A 19,179-nucleotide genomic window follows, 5' to 3' on the forward strand; every position below is an offset into this window, starting at 1 on the left:
GTCAATATGTGACATATTGAAATCGCGTTTGAATTTGCGCTTGTTTTTTTGCTTTCACTTTGCAATCGTGCGAACTGTGTATAGAGAGCGACAGCACTGATCTGTGAGTGATGAAAATTTGTGCACCAATTCCTCTGACATCGTCTTATTAATCGTTAGCTTACTATGCAAACATGACAAGTGAAATCTCCCGCAGCTTAAACATGTGAGAGGTTGATCGCGCAGAGAATCGCTGAGCTTATGTGAGTGAGTGTGTAAAAGCATTTCAGTTCTGCTGAGCCAAATAAGACAGGTCAGGGTGAAGAAGTGACAGCCAAAGAAAAGCTTACCACAAAACGGAGAAGTTATGACAAATCAGACTATAAGGCAAAAAGAAAGTGCAGCTTTATGGTTTCATGGACAAAAGAATTTCTGTGGCTGCAATATGACGAGCTAAATAACCAGGGCTGCACATAAGTGTGTGTGTGTGTGTGTGTGTGTGTGTGTATATATATATATATATATATATAACAATTCTGTAACTGTAACTTCGGTCGTTGCTGTGCTTTTTTTGGAAGTCGAATTTCCCAGAGGAACCCACCCGAGGGATTAATAAAGTTCTATCTTATCTTATCTTAAGTGGTCCGCAGGTGCGCATTCGCTGTCAAAATAAAAAACGCGCACAAGGGTTAGGGTTAAATTTAAAAACTGTACTTTTGAGTTAAAATATATATTTATAATTTTAATAAATGACAAATTAAAAAGGCATGAACATTTTTTTTGTATCGAAAAAACATCGAACCGTGACACCAAAGTATCGAACCGAACCGTGAATTTTGTGTATCGTTGCACCCCTAATATATATATATATATATATATATATATATATATATATATATATATATATATATATATATATATATATATATTAGGGGTGCAACGATATTCGTATTGATATTGAACCGTTCGATACAGTGCTTTCGGTTCGGTTCGCATATGTATCGAACAATACAACATTTGTAATTTATTTTATCAACTTTCCTTCTGAAGATGCTGTCTGTGTTGAGCGCTCAGTGAATCTGCGTTCGACTACTCCGCCTAGGCTGCACTGTCGAGCGCAGATCCACTGAGCGCTCAACACAGACAGCATAGTCAGAAGGAAGAGCGCAGGGCAAGCTAGCAAGACAGAAGTTAAGCTCCCCCACCCTCATTCAGATCTGGCGTTTGGAATTATTTTGGTTTTCATGTGACGTATGACCCTGAAGGTAAGCGAGTCATGGACTAAAGTAAAACAGTATGTTGGATGTGCCATGCAATGCTCAATTACATGGGTGGGAGCTAGCGTGTACGGGGCGATCGGCGGTAGCTCGTTAACGGAGATTTGCCGTGTTGTGGCGTTAACGTCATTTCAACGAGATTAACCTGAAAGCACTAGTGGGAACACAACGAATATGACTGCACATTTAAGCCGACATCATCCTAGTGCAAAGACAAAAACAACAAGCATGCTACTAACTTTAGCCGAGTCATTTAGACAGCTGTTAGCACATGATTCTCCTTATGCTGCTGAGAATATAGCCCAGAAGAAGCGGATAGTATAGCTTTTATTTTGGAAAGAGACATTTCTCTGTAATAAACTCTCTTTTCCAAAGATGAGTGATTCCTCAATCAGATACAGGGCTTGCAATATCGCTAGCCCGACGTCCTGGGGATAGCGATTTTTTTCAGTCAGGCTACCAAAATCTATCTCTGCCCTGCCCGTAGGGCTATTGTAGGAAGGAAAAATATATGTCAATGCTTTTGCATTCTTTCGGATATGTAGCTGGGTAATTATGTCATTGGCATCGGTGAGCCACTGTCAATATGTGACATATTGAAGTCGCGTTTGAATTTGCGCTTGTTTTTTTGCTTTCACTTTGCAATCGTGCGAACTGTGTATAGAGAGCGACAGCACTGATCTGTGAGTGATGATAATTTGTGCACCAATTCCTCTGACATCGTCTTATTAATCGTTAGCTTACTATGCAAACATGACAAGTGAAATCTCCGGCAGCTTAAACATGTGAGAGGTTGATCGCGCAGAGAATCGCTGAGCTTATGTGAGTGCGTGTGTAAAAGCATTTCAGTTCTGCTGAGCCAAATAAGACAGGTCAGGGTGAAGAAGTGACAGCCAAAGAAAAGCTTACCACAAAACGGAGAAGTTATGACAAATCAGACTATAAGGCAAAAAGAAAGTGCAGCTTTATGGTTTCATGGACAAAAGAATTTCTGTGGCTGCAATATGACGAGCTAAATAACCAGGGCTGCACATAAGTGGTCCGCAGGTGCGCATTCGCTGTCAAAATAAAAAACACGCACAAGGGTTAGGGTTAAATTTAAAAACTGTACTTTTGAGTTAAAATATATATTTATAATTTTAATAAATGACAAATTAAAAAGGCATGAACATTTTTTTGTATCGAAAAAACATCGAACCGTGACACCAAAGTATCGAACCGAACCGTGAATTTTGTGTATCGTTGCACCCCTTATATATATATATATATATATATATATATATATATATGTATATATATATATATATTCATTCTATTGTTTTAACTTATTTTCTGTACAGCACTTTGTTCCTGTGCTGGGTATTTTAAAGTGCTTTATAAATAAAATTGGATTGGATTGGAAAGTGGGTCAGTGGATGTTGTGAAAAGCCCCACATTTGTATTTAATTTCTATGTATTCCCAGTCACATGTAGAAATAGAGATATTCCTTCTGACGTCTCCTGTGTTGTTTGCTTATTTCTTACTCTTTCTCGCCTTTCCATGCAGGTGACGTGCCTGGCCTGCAACCATCGCTCCAACACTGTGGAGCCTTTCTGGGATCTGTCGCTGGAGTTCCCGGAGCGATATCACAATAATAGCCGGGAGTCGGCCGCTCAGGCTTCGTGCCATTTGACGGAAATGCTAGCCAAGTTTACAGAGACCGAAGCTCTGGAGGGAAACATCTACGCCTGTGACCAGTGTAACTGTGAGTGAGACGAGCCACACAGTTTTTTTTTTTACTTTAAACTCAAGATATTTACAGTTTTCACCTATAAAACATGCTGAAAAAAGAGGGGATACAAACTAAACGATAACTAAGCCTGTAAAAGTATCACTCAGTAACTAAAACGTGCTTTATGGTAGAACTAAGTTTGTGGTATAACATTGTTAATGAAAACTGAAGGATCCCTCTCGGACTCACAAGACGAGACAGATGAAAAACAGCTGTGTCCAAACTCACAGAGGGAAGATGTTTTTGGACATTTGATCAACCTAAAGACAGAGAAATTCAAGAGGGAATAAAAAAAAAAAAAAAACAAGGCTAAAAGGACAGATCGGTGGCTGGATAAGTAGAAGAAAGGCACTCCATGGCCAGGCGCCTATATAATCTATGGACCAGATGTAAAGTAAAAACTTGGGTCACAACCTTAATTTCTATGAAAGCCTGAACATTTAAAACTACTGAAAGTGGTCCCTGTTACCACAGTGTGTGTTTGTTGTACTGTAAAAGTATTATTTTTCTATTTTTTTTCTATTGTTCCCACTTCCTTTTCCCTGTGATATGCTCCCTTCTAAAATTAAAAAAGTCCAACAACCACCGATAGCAACCAAATTGCACCTTTTAGTCACATCTGTGACACTGAAACAACAAATGGAAGCATTTTGGTGACTATAAAACATGTTACCAGCGTTTCATTACGTTGATGCCGTGCTTTTCGCTGCCGTGCGGTGTAAGTGCCGTGCAGCACTCACACCGCTTAGCTGAAATCCAAGCAAACTTCCAATTCCCTACTATCACAGTGAGGGTAAGATGGGTAAAATGATTGGCTGCAGTCTTGACTGACTCAAATGTTGAAAGCCTGTAAGTGCCTGTCGTGAAAACAAAACAGGACATGGTGGGGACATTCCGGTTTGTAGGCAGCAGCTAATAAAAAATAAACATACCCAACAACGGTATCCAGGAAATCAAGGACATGTTTTCACACTTCTAAATGAAAGCATTTAGAAGTGTGGTTCCTTCAGGACTAAACTAACACAAATACCTGCACTGCTTCTCAGATCTACTCTAAAATGTTCATGTAAAATGGCGCCTTTATCGCTCTGCAGCAGTTTACATAATCACAGGGTCACGTGACCGCTTTAAAGCTGCGTCGACGCTCACAAAAAGTGATCTTTGTGCTGTGTGTCAGCTCTTTCCTCTCTCCACGTGTGTGCAGCTGCCAGAAGACGGGCCTCATCCAAGCCAGTCATTCTGACCGAAGCACAGAAGCAGCTGATGGTCCATAAACTGCCTCAGGTCCTAAGGCTGCACCTCAAACGCTTCAGGTGAGGAGATGTTAACGCCTGTGGAGTTGATTGGATTAATATAACCGTGTCTTAAGTGTTAACTCAAATTTTCACTTTATTATACATGGATGTGACTTCTAGAGACGAGACTCTAGTAAGAACACTAATAACCTTCAGCTGTTCTTAGAAGATCACCCCTCAGCTTTTTCTCTGCCTTCTGATTGGTCCTCAGGTGGTCTGGGAGAAATCACCGGGAAAAGATTGGAGTCCACGTCAGCTTCGACCAGCTCCTCAACATGGAACCCTACTGCTGCCGAGAGCCCTCACCCAAAGCCATGCCCTACTCCAGTCCCAGCAGCCCCAGCGCCGCTGGCTCGCCCCGCTCAAAGCACTTCCTTTACGAGCTCTCGGCCGTGGTGATGCATCATGGGAAGGGCTTTGGCTCTGGCCACTACACTTCCTACTGCTACAACACAGAAGGAGGTGAGTCATTTTCTTTACTTCTTTCTCTGTGTTTGGGTTTAAGCAGGGAAGTGTACACAGCAGTGAATGCCCCGGTCACAGGAGGATTAATGCTGTGGGAACTGTTCCCTTCATCCTCTCAAAATGTCCACATTAAAGTCCAGAGGTTCCTCTGCCACAGTGAAATGCCACTGAAAGGATTCTCATGAGATCCATGCTCAGGATGAATTTTATCTTGTCAGAACGAAACGTGGAGTCATCGTCGCCGAAAGAGTCAAACTAACGCCTCATATTCCTGCAGAAATGATGACGTTCCCTCCTCGGCCCTCTCAGCTGTATTTGCAGGTTATTAATAGGACACGAGGAAGCTTTCAGGACTATTGTTCCAATTTTACCACCTGATTCATTCACTGCTGCATGTGAATAAGGTTAAATGTAGTTTAGTTTCTTTCCTGCTGATATTTATATACATGAACTTCTGTGTACGCTGAGATTATGGTTAGGCTAAGTTAATCTTTGTTTTCAGTAACTGGCACAAGGCTTTTTGCTAAATTAAACTTCAGGTATTTTATTTTATTAAACTTAAAATTAGATTTTAAGTTTTTAAGATATTACCAGGTTGTGTTGATCTTAATTTTCCCAACATCTTGTCATGTTGAGTATTCAGGATGTGATTTTGATACCAGTTCTACAGAGTAAAAAACAAATATGTGCTCCATGGGGTTAAAAGTAGAATTTGAGTGCTTTTCCAGTTGTTTAGCCAGTGTCCAAGTATGTGGCTCTGTGGGAGCGGGATCTCAAAAACCAACCCCAGTAAACAAACGTGTTGTTCCAAACACATCTGCTCATCTGGGTAACTCGTCCCTCCTCTTCCTCCAGGCTTCTGGGTTCACTGTAATGACTCTAAGCTGAACGTGTGCTCGGTGGATGAGGTCTGCCGCGCTCAGGCCTACATCCTCTTCTACACGCAGCGAGTATCTCAGGACAGAGACCGGCTGCTATAGGACTACACCCCTCTGTGAACCCCGCTGCCACCTCCCCAGCAGCCCGACTACTCAGCGAGGTGACATCAGCACAGCCCCACCTATCGGTCTTTCTCTTCCCTCTTTCTTTGGGCATTTTGTATCTGGGAGGTTGGGTCTTTTTAGTCTATTTTTCTATTAAAAAAACAAAACAAAAAGGAGGTGAGAGAGAAAGGACTCGTTTGTAAAGTTGGGTTCTGCTTTGTGAACTTGTTGTATATTGTGTTTATATGTAGGTATTTTTTTTTTTAAAAGATTATGTTTGTGATTCATGTACAGTTGTATTTTATAAAGAAGAGAGCGTCAGCCAAGGTGTCTGTGTCAAGCAGCCAGTAGACTTTGGTCAGGCATGACTACATACTCTACAGCAGGGGTGCCCAATCCCAGTCCTCGAGATCTACTATCCTGCAGCTTTTAGATGCATCCCTACTCCAACACAGCTGAATCAAATGGTTTGATTACCTCTTCAGCATGCCATCAAGTTTGGCAAAGGCCTGATAACAAGCCATTCAGTTGATTCAGGTGTGTCAGAAGAAGGATGCGTCTAAAAGCTGCAGGACGGTAGCTCTCGAGGACTGGGATTGGGCACCCCTGCTCTACAGGTATGTCTGCTTACCTGTGCGCGAGGCTTGTTGATTGTAAATGCTGTGTTTTGGGGTTTTTGTTTGTTTTGTTTTGTTTTATAAATCAGCTGAAATGTTTCTCAGTCACTTTAGATAGTCAACACAGAACTGGATGTAGGGTTATAAACTGTCATTCACTCAGTAGAAATGGCCTCCGTGTGTCTGAGACAGGTAAACATTTTCACAGGCGTTCATCCCGATTCCTTGCCAAAAAATGCACTAATGTGTATAGTGCAGGTTTTTAGTGTTGGTTGTTTAAAAATCTGTACACGAGCAATGTTTTTCACTCTGAGGCAGACCTCAAGCCAAAGTATTTGCGGGAAGTATTTGGAAAGCCCTGCTTCTCCTAAACGGTTCAGTATTTTATGGAGTTTTTAATGACAGCTACGAATGAGTGTGACAGGGCCACATTAAGAAGGTTAGATTTAGAAAATAATTTTGAGTGATGTTGAAATATTATTCTAGAAATATAGTTAGAATTTTGAGAATAATTTTGCAATACAAAAACATTTGAGAATAAAGTCTACATTTTGAAAAACATTGGAATAGTTACAAGAATAAAGTTGGATTTGAGAATAATGTCAGAATATGATTAAAGTAACTTAAAAAAATTAAATACCAATCTGAGAATAAAGTCTGTATTCTTTTGAAAGAAAGTCAACATTTTGAGGAAATTAGTCCAAATTATGAGACTAAAGTCAAAACACTATTACTGAGACTACAAAAGAAAGCATTTCTCTTTTAGTACACAAGTTTTGTGATATTAAAGGTGAGGACTATCTTTTCAGGGGGAAAAAATACAAGTAAAATTGAATGAGGCCTACAGCTGTGTTCTACTCGAGAGCTTTATTCCTAAAATCCCAGCTTTATTTTCAGCATGCTAAGTTGTAAATCTACATTTTCTTACTTAATGTGGTTTTTGGTTTAATATTTTTTTATTTGGCTCAGTGCTGCCCCCTGTCTGCCTCAGAATGTAACTGCATAACCGTAAACCATCCCTGACTAGGCAGATAACTGCTGTACTTGAAAAGTGCCCTTTAACAAAATAATCTATTTTTATAGTTCATATCAATTCAGCAAAGTGGGAGTCCCACACAGACCAGCATTTAGATTATGAATGTACTTTTTATACAATTCTCAGAGATTTTACAAAGGAGGCCATCGACTGTTTTAAACGTTTTATACAACCACTTTGTTCCGATTGTTGAAAACCACCAGCAGTTAACAGATTTCACTGTTCAATTATCTTCCCTCTGAGCAGAGGGGAGTCGAAGCACACTTTGTGTGGTTTTTTTTTTTTTTTTTCCTCTGTCCGCAGTTCTGTTATTTGTTGGCATTTTGGTTACTGCTCCATGGATGCGCCGTGTGTAAATTGATGGAAGTTATACTATGCAAATTATTACCTCAATTTTTTGTTTTTTCTAGAAAAAAAATTTACCTCAATAAATGAGAATATTTTTTCATTTTTCTACAAAAGATGCCCGTCTGTGCTTCGTTATTTACCTTCAATCTACAATGCATGAAAATTCCCCTTATTGAAGGGTATTAGAAGTTTTATTGCCAGTAACAGTCTCCAGTCTTCATGCTAAGCTTAAATAAGCCATGTTAACCTTTCTAAGTGGTAGCATCCTACTTACAGGTATAAAACCATTTACCATTTTTATAAAATTAACCGCTGATTAATCAATAAGGTTTAATACCTAATTTCACTAAACCAAGTCTAAAATAAGCATGGCTGAGAAGGTAGCCTAACTTTACCTGATTTTTTTTTTTGTTTGTTTTTAATGTTAACCACCGTGTGATAGAGTAACGCTATTACCAGTTACTCCTAAGGACACCCCAACATCCCATGAAGTTATGTTTCCCCATCTTGTCTGAGCAAAATAAAGATTTGGGTTTGCAGAACTTTTGGGGGCTTCCTCTGTTGTAGGAACAAAATTAAGAAAATGCACCGTTTAGGTTTCTTGCACAAAGTCATCAGTAGGGAGCCCACAAATGAGCAAAATTATTTAGTTAATTTTCTTTCTTATAAAAGCATTATCAGGGAGAGTTTGAAAATGAAGCATTTTAATCTGGAACAGAGTGGCAGCAGCCATTTCAAAGAAACTTTACAAATACCAAAGAACCGATAAGCGGAGGGCCATAGTGCAGAGTTCCCTCCTGTTGCAACAGAAGCCAAACATAGAGCTGCAGGTTACCGGTGTCTGTATGAATATCTAACTACAAGACCACCTCTTCCCCAAGCTTTTAAATGTTAGGAACAGTCTGCAAAGACTTTGGGCCATGCCAGCATGCAGGCCTGACCACTTCTTTAAGCCACCAGTGGCCTTGGTGCTTCATTTTAACAGAGCACCAAAGCACTGGAGGCTCAAAGTGGAGAGAAACTCTTTGAAAACTGGGGTTGCACTAAATTCAGCAGCAGCTTAAATGTAATATTTTGCAATATGATAGTCCTGATGGAAACTGGAAAAAACAAAAAGCTCTATCCAAGAGAAAGGTGTGGGCTTGTTTCTTTAGTTGTGGTTGATGGCGGAGCGCTCAGACAGCTGCTTCTCCTTCCCTGAAAGCTGTGCACTGTCAGCGTCTGGCATCCTTCACTTCATCCCCGAGTTCTCCAACAGGTGCTGTGTGGTAGTGAGGGGGCGGGGTCTGGTGGTGCTGGAAGGTAGGGGTGTCAGTAGTCGTCCCCCCGGCTCACCACCTCCTTGCAGGTGGGCCTGAGCAGGATGGTGTGCTCGAACTGAGCGGTGTAGCAGCCCTTGGTGTCGCAGAGCGGGGGGTAGGGGTCCACGATGCCGAGGTCGCACAGGTTCTTCAGGGCCATCAGGTACTTGCTCTCGCCTAGGCGGTCCAGCCAGCGCCGGCAGAACGCCAACGTGCCGAAGTTCTCGTTGATCACGTTCAGCAAGTGCTTCGCTCGCGGCAGCCTGGAGAAGAAAAGGAGTCAGTGAGTTACTGCTAACCAATACGCTCCCTGTCCAGGCGAGCTAAATAAACACAGGCTCTCACCTGATAGGGACGTGGCCGACGTCAAAGTTTTTCATGTAGTGCGAGCACTCCATGTCGTCGTGGACCACGCCTTTACCCGTGCTGCCGAACGTCTCGATGGCGTACACCTCGCCCTCCTGTAGAGCGACACCCGAGTCAACGAAAATAAAATCGTCAGAAGTGAAGCTGAAGGTGCTCTTCAGCTTCTTTTTACAGCGTTTAGTTTTTTTTTACTTTTTAGAAATTCTGATATTGCGTTAGAATCACGTGCAGTGAGTAAGTTGATCAAAATGTGAGGAAACCAGGAAGTACTCGCCTCCATTCTCGTCGCTTCTCCTCCTTTAACGATGGGCACAGTCTTTCCAGCGTGTATCCTGTACTGACCGATGGAATGACCGTTCAGGTTTCGGATGGGCTTCACTGCAACGCAGGGGAAAAAAAGACGAAATGTAAGTTTTTTTCCCAGTTTTAAAGTGAAAATATTCAGTTTGTGTACACACCGGCACACAAATATCAGCAGAGGAGAGACTCCGTTGTAGATTTATATCTTAGAATAATGCCCTGAATCTAATTTTTCATGATCGGCATATTCAAAATTTTTGGTTCAATGTCCTTTTTGATGCAACTCTCCACCTTTATCCAGACTTGAGACGCCTTGTGGACACGCCAGTTGTTGTTTTAATAAAATAAGAGTAATTTGTTTAACTCGCTTGCTGACTAGTTGCACACGTCTTTAGTAAGCACTGGGAAATATTTGAAGCTCTTCATGTCAGTTTTTTACAGGAGCTACGCAGAGTTTAAAATAATGTCTGAGCTCTGATTTTGCTGCATTTAGAGTATAAGGATCACAGAGGGAAAAATATGTGAAGCTCTGTCATGCGAGAACGACCTCAGATCATTTACATGTTGCAGATTTTTGCTCTTTTCTTTATTTTTTTTGCTTAAAAAAAACAAAACAAACAACAAATAATTCAGATGAAACAGAAATGCACGAGTCTGTGAACATTACCACACGAGTCATGGTGCACGTGAGGGTGGATTTTCACAGATAGCATAAACTACTGTTTTCTATAAAGTTGAGTATCCTGTAATGACAGTGTGATCTCACCCTGGTATGTTTTGCCATCAAGCTCGACCTCGTAGGACTCCATCACCTCTTGGATTGCCTCTCCGACATCACACAGGCGCACATCGATGCCGGCGTTCTTCAGAGGAGAATAAACATGTTTCAGCTGCAGGATCCACAAACACACACCAACTAAAAACGAGGCGTCCGTTCAGGTCTTACTTTGATTCCGGTATTGGTGGCGTCTTTCACGGCCTCCAAAAGCTTGTCGTACTTTGGGTTAAACGTGACGGTGAAGGCACAGTCAATGATTCTCCCTGCGGGCAGACACCGGAAGAAAGAAGCACACCGGTCAGCATCCAGTGGCTGATGTATTTTTAAACAGCAGTAAAAGAAGCAGAAAGGTTCAGTCGGCGTACCGTTGATGTGAGTGCCAAAGTCGATCTTGCAGACGTCGTCGTACTGGAGGACAGTGGTGTCTCCAGCGTTGGGAGTGTAGTGAGCAGCACAGTGGTTCAGGGAGCAGCCGGTGGGGAAGGCCAGGCCGGCGTTCAGCCCGTTCTCCTTTATCAGCTTACGAGAGCAGTCCTCCAACCGCTCGCTAATCAAAACAGAGAAGGGCATCAGCAGGAAATCCAAATCTTCTCATCTAATTCCAAAACAGCCGCCTCTACGAGCGACAGAAGATAAAAGCAGCCTCACCAGATTTCGATCATGGTCATGCCAGGTTTCAGGAAGCTGCGGACATGCTTCCGGACCTGCCTGTGCGCCTCGGCCGCCTGCCTGAAGTCGTTCCACATCTCCTCGTTAGCTTTATCCAGCACCCGCTTCTCCTCGTTGGTCATGCGTGACACGGCGCTGCGACTGGGAGGTGAAACAAAAACAGCAGCGCAGCACGTTCAAGCATCAAATTTGGATTCAGTTACAGTTTCTAAAGCTAATAAAAACATCTGGAGACCACATTCTTCATGAATATGCACCTGCTGAAACTACTTAGTTGAATGTTTTTGTCTTTACTGGAAAATACAGAGTCTCTCCTCTGTTAAAGACAGAGATGAGTGAGTAATTTTTCAGATCACAAGATTAAAAAGTGTTTCCCAGAAAGAGGAAATAAAGACTGCGATATAAACACTGCACAGTGTGGTCCACAGCTTGCTGCAGGAGCCTCACATGTAAAACCTCTGATGTAATTCAGCCAGAAAACACAGGAACAAGAAGGGAAGGCAATGGAAGTAAAAACAGATTAAATGAAACCTACACACCTCAGGCACACACTCAGAGGAAACCACTAAAGAAGTCCTTCCATGCTAACTATTGTTACTGTTAGTACCACTCTGAGTGATACTAACAAAAAGAGAATAAGTTAAGATTTTGAAATATTATTCCAGAAATGTAGTTAGAATTTTGAGAATAATTTTGCAATACTATTTCAGGAATAAAATCAAAAATATGCATTGCAGGGAAATCCACGTCTATTCCAAGAGTAAGTTCAATAGGGCTGCCACAAACAATTATTTTGATAGTCGACTAGTCACCGATTATTTTTGCGATTAGTCGACTAATCAGATCATCATCCATTGGACGTACAGCTTATTGCACCAGCAGCATCTAGTCTTATATAACTATCATTAGCTTACAGCTTGAAGTGTTTGTGCTAACTAAAAATAAAGACAAGATGGTAGTTTATTAATTTTTAATGAAATTTGCAGATTGTTTCGGTGAAGTTTAATAAACTCCTTGCTTTCTAAAATATAACAGGACACCGGAGTATATTCTCCAGCGTCTCACACTTCTGATAATCAGCTGTCTGCTTGACAGTTTTAGCTGTGCAAAAACTAGAACTTTAATCTCAGCCAAAACGATTTACTCAGGAACAAATAAAATACTAAAGAAAGCCAAACAATAACATTTTTAAGTTATCTAAGTGACTTATATATATATATGTTTAACCTGACTAGCAAAAGACGGCGGTGGGTTTGAAAACGATTTGCCGGGAGTCCGGTGTTCTCACGGCTCTAGTTAGCCTTGCCCCCGCCTAGCTAACGAGCTAGTGGGTAACAGACGTCTCCGAAAACGTCGGAGCGCTTTTGAAAATATGTGGTGTCTTGATAAACTGAGCAGATATTTGAGGTTTACACAGCTACGTTCTCGCCTGAAAATATGTTAAACGTTTATTTTGTGACCCAGAAAGAATAATAAGAGTAAAGTTAAAACTAACTAGCTGCCGCCATTGTTGACAACTGCGCTGGGCTGCGCTATGAATTCTGGGACACAGCTTCTTCTTCTTCGGGGTTTAACGGCAGCTGGCATCCTTGTACATGCAGTGCTGCCATCTTCTGTTTCAGTCCGTTATTACACTCTTAAATCCTACTACTCATTCCTGCGTCCTTTGTGATCTTACAAAGCTTCAAACGATGCGTCGACTATTAAATTAGTCGTCGACGATTTTAATAGTCGACATAATCGTGACTAGTCGACTAATCGTGGCAGCCCTAAAGTTCAATTCCCAAAATTAACTCAGAAGTTTTGGAAAAAAGTCAAAATATTATTTTGAAAAAACCCACCTGGCATTTTAAAAGCTAAAGAGATTTAAAAGAGAAGTAGAACTTAAGTCGCAAGTGTAGGTGTGTGTGTGTATGCTCGTCTTACCCATCCTGAACGACAGGGTATTCACATTCCTGTCCAATGGGGAAAACTCCGCTTGGGTAGAGCTCACAGATGGACACAGATGGAGGATCAGTCTGACATTTGGCTGTCAAAACACAACAAAGACTCACCAACAGATGTCTTACAGAAACACCTGGCTCCGGTATAAAACACACCGAGTCTGCTTTTCCACTAAAATATCATTAACTCACTTCCTTTCTTCTTCTTTTTCTTCTTCTTCTTCTTTCCTGCAGAGTTCTCTCCATCGTCTCCGTCTGTGTAAGTTAAGACTTTTTTTAAAAAAAAAAAAACAGCTACTAAATCCAATGTTTACATTTGACCTGTCCACACCACCGCAGGTTAAAGTGTTGATGTTTGACTTCAGTCACCTTCCTCGCCCTCCTCTTCCTTCTCTTTGTCCTCTATCGCCTGCTTCTCCAGCTGTTTGGTCACCTCGGCCACTCTGTCCGCTTCCACCTCTGCCTCAGTGCCTGTAAACAGATGCCAGTGACCCAGAAATGAATCGTTACTCACTACTTTTAAAATATACACCTTTAATGGCCTGATAGGGAAGCAATATCAGGGTTAAAACGAAATAAGATGTGAAGGTCTGAGCCACGCTCTCCTGAAATCTCAACACTATAATCCACAAATGAGGAACATCCTTCAAGATAGAGCTGGGCGATATATCGAGTTTTTAAAAAATATCGATATATTTTTATACGAGATATAAGATGTGACCATATCGTTTATATCGATATAGTCTATGTTACGTTATAATTATACTTGTGGAGCCGCAAGTTTGCCTCTCTTTCGTCCACTTTCGTCTTTACGTTACTCGGCCTCGCCTCTCCTTCACTGAACACAACTCCCCCTCCTCCCCCATCGCTTCACCTGCAGGAAGCGACAAGATGGACACGGCAAATCTCCGTTAACGAGTTACTGCGCATTGCCCCGTGCGTGGGGCTGGACGGCGTCAACGTGTTAGCTAGCTAACCACGCTAACGCCATGCAGCCCAGAGGTGCTGCACGGACTAAAATCCTTTCATTCTCTCAAAAGTTGACAGCGCGCCTTATGTATGAATTCTGGTTGTGCTTGATGGCCGCGAACCGATTTTATGTGGTACACGGCGCTCAGCAATCTGTCAAAAAATGTTTGAGTACGACTTTGGTAAGCTACGGAGCTGCACCGCTTGATGGATTGTCGGAGGATTACGGCTGAGCCTCGCGGAGTGATACGTACTGTGCTTCAACGTAATAGTACCCTACTGTGTATAAGGACCATAAATGGCACCAAGAGACGTGGTTGCGAAGCGGATTTCAAACTCCAGGCTGTCAGTCACGCAGTACAAGTTGGGAACAGAGCAGCTGTGAAATCTGTCTTTGTTACTATGCTCAGCGTCTGTTAGTTTACATTTTGACTGCACAATTGTGAGCTCTTTGTTTAGCACAAAAACAACCTTGTTTTCTTTTATTTATGGAGCATTATTATTTAATGAATGCTCATAATTTATTTTTGAGTAAATTTTATGTACATCTGCTCTATGTTAATAAAAGTGCCTGTGTGACATCTGGGACACAGCTTTGACTAAGAACTCTCTTTTTGTTCTTACTTTATGGCTTGAAAAAATATATATCGAGATATATATCTTATATCGCCATCCAGCTAAAAAATATCGAGATATGAATTTTGGGTCATATCGCCCAGCCCTACTTCAAGAGATTCAAGATTCTTTATGCGTCACATGCATAGTTATACAAGCATAACACGCAGTGAAATGTAACCTGACACGCTCCTCGACTTGTGCAAAAGGGGGGGGGGGGGGGAGAGGAAGAACATTATATATTATATACATTAGGCGAATGTGCAGTAGTAGCATTGTATGCAGCAAGCAGGTGAATTCTGTACATTAAGTGAATTAAATAAGAATAGACAATCTGAACATTTTCCTGCAGTTTTTGATGGATTAAAGCTTACATCACTATAAAGTAAACTAATAAAAACAAAAGTAACATTTCAATTTAACTCTCTAAAACACCTTCGGTAATGAGGCAGACCTTAAGGTGTACACTAAGTAATGTGACCACACACCTGAGCTCTCAACTTAGCCCAGCTTAATCCTGCTTTAACACAGTTTTCCCTGTTTGATAAACCTCTACAAAACTGGCTTTTATTAATAGAATTGTTAAATGTTCTGACAGGACCTGTGCCCCTCTTTTCACCTGGGCAAAGATCAGGGCATACACACAAAAAAACGAGGGCAATATTAAACCGCTGAAGGGCATGCTGGGTAATGACAGCGTGAAGGTCTGTTTGTGCTCACCACAGCTCTGCACCATTTACACCAGCAGCACTAAGGGCGCATCACTCGCTGATACAGGAGCCAGCGACTTTTCATTGACACTATGCCACAAATAACCCATCAGCCAGGATTCTCCATGACATCACGGCCAATTAGAAAAGGAGGAAGAGCTTAATGACGCCAGACGGTAGCCAGAGGTGTATGGATCAGAGCTCAAAAATTGAGTGAACAGAGTCTTGCTATCAGTTTGGCTACTGCTGGTCTTGTTGGTTAGCATAAATATTTCTTGGCTTCCAAAGCAACTGCATAAATTTGCAAGGGGGCGGGGGGCTACATGCTGATTCAGAGTTAGTGAAGACAGATACAAGAGCAGAGATAGCCTCAGAGAGGAGACGTGTCTGCTGGTATTCAAATAAAACAAGGCTTGTTTTACTTCATTACTGCCTCAGCTGAGTCTGTGCTGGACCTTCTATGTGGGCGGGGCTCAGTCAGCTCTACCCACACAGTTAAAGATAACCAGGTGAAGAAGAATAAGTACTGTTGTGTTATTGTCCTACTTGAAGGCAGTGTTTTTTGTTTCTTTTCTTTTTTCTCTTAAATAAGAAAAACAGATCAGACACAAAGAAAACTGACACCACTGCCCATTCCCCATAAACTTAAAATATGGCTTTTAAATAAATGTCTTCAATTACACAGTGTATAAAAGCTGTATTTTATTTTGTAATGTTCTGAATGTTATTAACTATCTAATAAGTAAGAAAAATATTTTTAACTGCGGCTAATTTTCAAAATAAACCTTCCTCTGTTCTTTTCTTACATAATAAGTCTGGCAAAGGGAGAATTACGAAACAGGAGAGCTTGGCTGAAGCTCGGCGGGGGGAGGGCGGCAGCAGCAGGGAGGACAGCTCCTGGAAGGACTATCTTCCACCCTAAAGCTGCCCTTCCACGACAGAGGGCACGTTTCCCGTGGGGAGCTCCGCTTAAAGCCCGGTGTCCTCGCTGAGGCCCAAGAGGCACAGCGGTAGCCCAATCTGCACTGATCTGCGCCCGCATGTCCAACGAGTAGGACGTGGAGAAGCTGAAACCACTCAACTGCACTGCTTCCGGTGTAAATTTCAGAATAAGATTAGATTAGATTAGATAGAACTTTATTAATCCCTCGGGTGGGTTCCTCTGGGAAATTCGATTTCCAAAAAAGCACAGCACCGACAGAAGTTACAGAGTTGCAGAATATTATATATATATATAATACACACACACACACACACACACACACACACACACACACACATATATATATATATATATATATATATATATATATATATATATATATATATAAATACAGAGATAATATAAATAAAATATACGAAGGGGATAAATAGAATAAATAGGAATAAAAAATAAAAATACAAGTGAATTGCACATTTCAAGTATTGAGGTCTATTGCACTGTTGACTATTTACAAAAGTATTGTACAGTGAGGTGAAGAGGCACTACAGCTTAGTTGTTCCCCCCTCCTTTGTCCTCCTGTTTCCCCTCCCTCTCCCCTCCAGAGAGGAGTTAAACAGTCTGATGGCGTGTGGGACAAAGGAGGTTTCTGTCACAATGCCTCTATTATGGAAACCAAGAGATGTAAACTAACACTGTCTAAATAATATAGTTAATTCTTCCAATCTTATTCCTAAATCTCATATAACTGACGCATTACAGCTCTTGTAATGCATGGCTCAAGATCTCTTCCTATATGTCAACACATTATCTCACATACTTTATCATGGAAATCAGCATCACAACTTAAATAAAAAATTTCCTAGCAAAAACAAATCACAACTACTTAGCTTTGAAACAATACACGTTGGTGCAATTTAAATATTACATTTATAATTAAAACTTTAACTGTCGATTTTATTTTGAAGCCGTATGCACATATTTCCGGTTTGGTCGCGGCTAACTCGTCCGTCTAACTAACGTTAGCCTGTTAGCACGAGACTTCACCTGTCCCCGCAGACTTGTTCTTCTTCTTCTTTTTTCTCTTCTTTTTCGAGGTTTCCTCCGCTGGATCGGCCTCCTCTCGGTCCTCCGCTTCTCCGTTCAGCTCCCGGTTCAGGACCGCTTTCTGCTCTGCTACCTGCTCCGCTATTACGTCCGCCATGATCGCAGGCGCTGCTGGAAGAGGAAGCACAAGGGGTTGTGGGAGTCCTCAGTATGTGTTGCCTTCATGGACACCCGGGATTTTTCTTCTTGTTAATAAAACTAATTACATTAATATTTTATTTGTAAGTACAGAGGGACTATGTTTTACTAAAACAAATACACATATTATCTCAAAATATTTAATTATAATATAATATAATTAAATATACTCACACCTAGTGAGTAATCATATATAATTACTCAATAGTTGAGAGTCTTTAATTAATTTAGAAACATTTATTTAGTAAACACGATACAAATGGAAATAATAACGTTTTTTATTATATGTTGACCCACGGGCACTCTAAAAACCAGGAATAGGTTTAATCTCCCTGCAATTTCAGTTTAAATAGTACTTTCAGTGTGGTGGCATATGCTTGAATGCTTAAAATTAATTATTAAATGACCACACCCTTAATGCACCACACACTGACTGCCATGTTTGGTGTTTAGCATTTGTTTAGCAGTTAACTTGTCTGCCAGATGAACGAAGGTATGATTTGGAATATTTTTTATAATGCGCGGAGTTTAAAGACGTTTAGTCAGAAACCGGAGCTCTGTACGCAGCCCCTGAAGGCATCACATAGTAAAACATGCCGAATCAGCTGAAGAGGAGCTTTAACACCTGAGGAACCAACAGATGTGATATACGAATAATTAAAAGGATAACAAACGAGCTTATCACACTAAAGAAGACGAGTTTTTCTTTCTTTTAACACAAAAATATAAAATACTATTTATTTTACAAGTTTAATCCTAATATAAGGACCGGGGAAGTTCCAGAATCCGCCACTAGGTGGCAGTAAACACTACAGTAAACAACCTTTATAAAACAATGTAAACACTATAGTTGTACACATGTTTGCAGCATGTGGGTGGCCTAAGTGCTAGTGGCCGACGATAGTGACTGTTATTGAATGTTTAAGCAGTTTAATTTAACCGTTAAAGCTTATACATTTTTGTTGTGTTTTTACACAAAAGTGATCAGTTTTTCCTCCTCACTACCTATCAGTGCATTCGATGTGCACCTATACAGCAAATTTTAACTTCTTCCTATTTTCAATAGCAACTCGTGTGATAAATAAAGTTAATCTCAACTAATTTTCTCCCTTATTTAGTTTAAAAGTTTTATTTCGGTACAACTCATTTGGAGATACTGTCTCTGAGTAGCATAGATGGTGTTATTTGTTATTTTCTGCTGGTACCTTAGCAGTTTGAAGTGTTTCTCCAGGATCACTTGAACAGATCAGATTCAGGCTGGCTATGGGGCAAGTCGACAGACAAAGAAGCCTTTATCTCTTAATGATTCAAACCTAAACCATAACAAAACTGTATTATACTGAACAAAGAGCTCAGTATTGCTTCCATGAAATTGAACTTTGTCAGTGCAGTCTCTTTGGAGATTTTAAGATGTCTCATTAAGTCAGAATTGTAGATTTCTCAGGTAAATATCTTGCAGTTACAGAGTAGCAGGTTCTGCTCCTGGTTGTGTCATGAGGTTTATTATAGTTTGTGTTTAACTTGTTTTTGGGAGTGTTTTTTAAGCTGCCGTAAGAAATTAACTTCCCACT

General features: G+C 40.9%; 2 protein-coding genes across 4 annotated transcripts in view; one reads left to right on the top strand and one right to left on the bottom strand.

Moving 5' to 3' along the window:
* usp44 (ubiquitin specific peptidase 44) overlaps nucleotides 1-8,968 on the top strand; it is a 23,813-nt gene extending 14,845 nt beyond the window's left edge. For both annotated transcript variants that reach the window (XM_080887494.1, XM_080887495.1), the window contains exons 3-6: nucleotides 2,803-3,001; nucleotides 4,233-4,341; nucleotides 4,535-4,785; nucleotides 5,644-8,968. In XM_080887494.1, the coding sequence (XP_080743620.1) occupies nucleotides 2,803-3,001; nucleotides 4,233-4,341; nucleotides 4,535-4,785; nucleotides 5,644-5,768 (684 nt within the window). In that variant the 3' untranslated portion in view covers nucleotides 5,769-8,968. The remainder of the gene's footprint in view (nucleotides 1-2,802; nucleotides 3,002-4,232; nucleotides 4,342-4,534; nucleotides 4,786-5,643) is intronic.
* On the bottom strand, nucleotides 8,455-17,596 carry metap2a (methionyl aminopeptidase 2a). 2 transcript variants are annotated; one of them, XM_080887496.1, is made up of 11 exons: nucleotides 17,411-17,596; nucleotides 13,499-13,600; nucleotides 13,322-13,399; nucleotides 13,113-13,215; nucleotides 11,166-11,327; nucleotides 10,883-11,064; nucleotides 10,686-10,780; nucleotides 10,506-10,602; nucleotides 9,714-9,817; nucleotides 9,419-9,534; nucleotides 8,455-9,336 (listed from the first exon to the last, which is right to left on the bottom strand). In XM_080887496.1, the coding sequence occupies exons 1-11, from the start codon at nucleotides 17,565-17,567 to the stop codon at nucleotides 9,084-9,086; spliced, it is 1,449 nt and encodes a 482-aa protein (XP_080743622.1). In that variant the 5' UTR covers nucleotides 17,568-17,596; the 3' UTR covers nucleotides 8,455-9,083. The 2 variants fall into 2 exon arrangements, with proteins under 2 accessions (XP_080743622.1, XP_080743623.1); XM_080887497.1 differs by having other exon boundaries at nucleotides 13,322-13,384; nucleotides 17,411-17,595.
* Nucleotides 17,597-19,179: the final 1,583 nt, after the last annotated feature.

Source organism: Rhamphochromis sp. 'chilingali' (assembly GCF_963969265.1).
Source record: "Rhamphochromis sp. 'chilingali' genome assembly, chromosome: 7".
NCBI classification, from domain to species: Eukaryota; Metazoa; Chordata; class Actinopteri; order Cichliformes; family Cichlidae; genus Rhamphochromis; species Rhamphochromis sp. 'chilingali'.

Excerpts from the sequence above, each read along its gene's own strand:
- metap2a (XM_080887496.1), bottom strand. The coding sequence starts at position 17,567 with ATGGCGGACGTAATAGCGGAGCAGGTAGCAGAGCAGAAAGCGGTCCTG. Across the intron at positions 11,065-11,165 it reads ATGACCATGATCGAAATCTG|CGAGCGGTTGGAGGACTGCT; the intron begins GTGAGGCTGCTT and ends TGTTTTGATTAG. Across the intron at positions 9,818-10,505 it reads TGATGGCAAAACATACCAGG|TGAAGCCCATCCGAAACCTG; the intron begins GTGAGATCACAC and ends CCTGCGTTGCAG.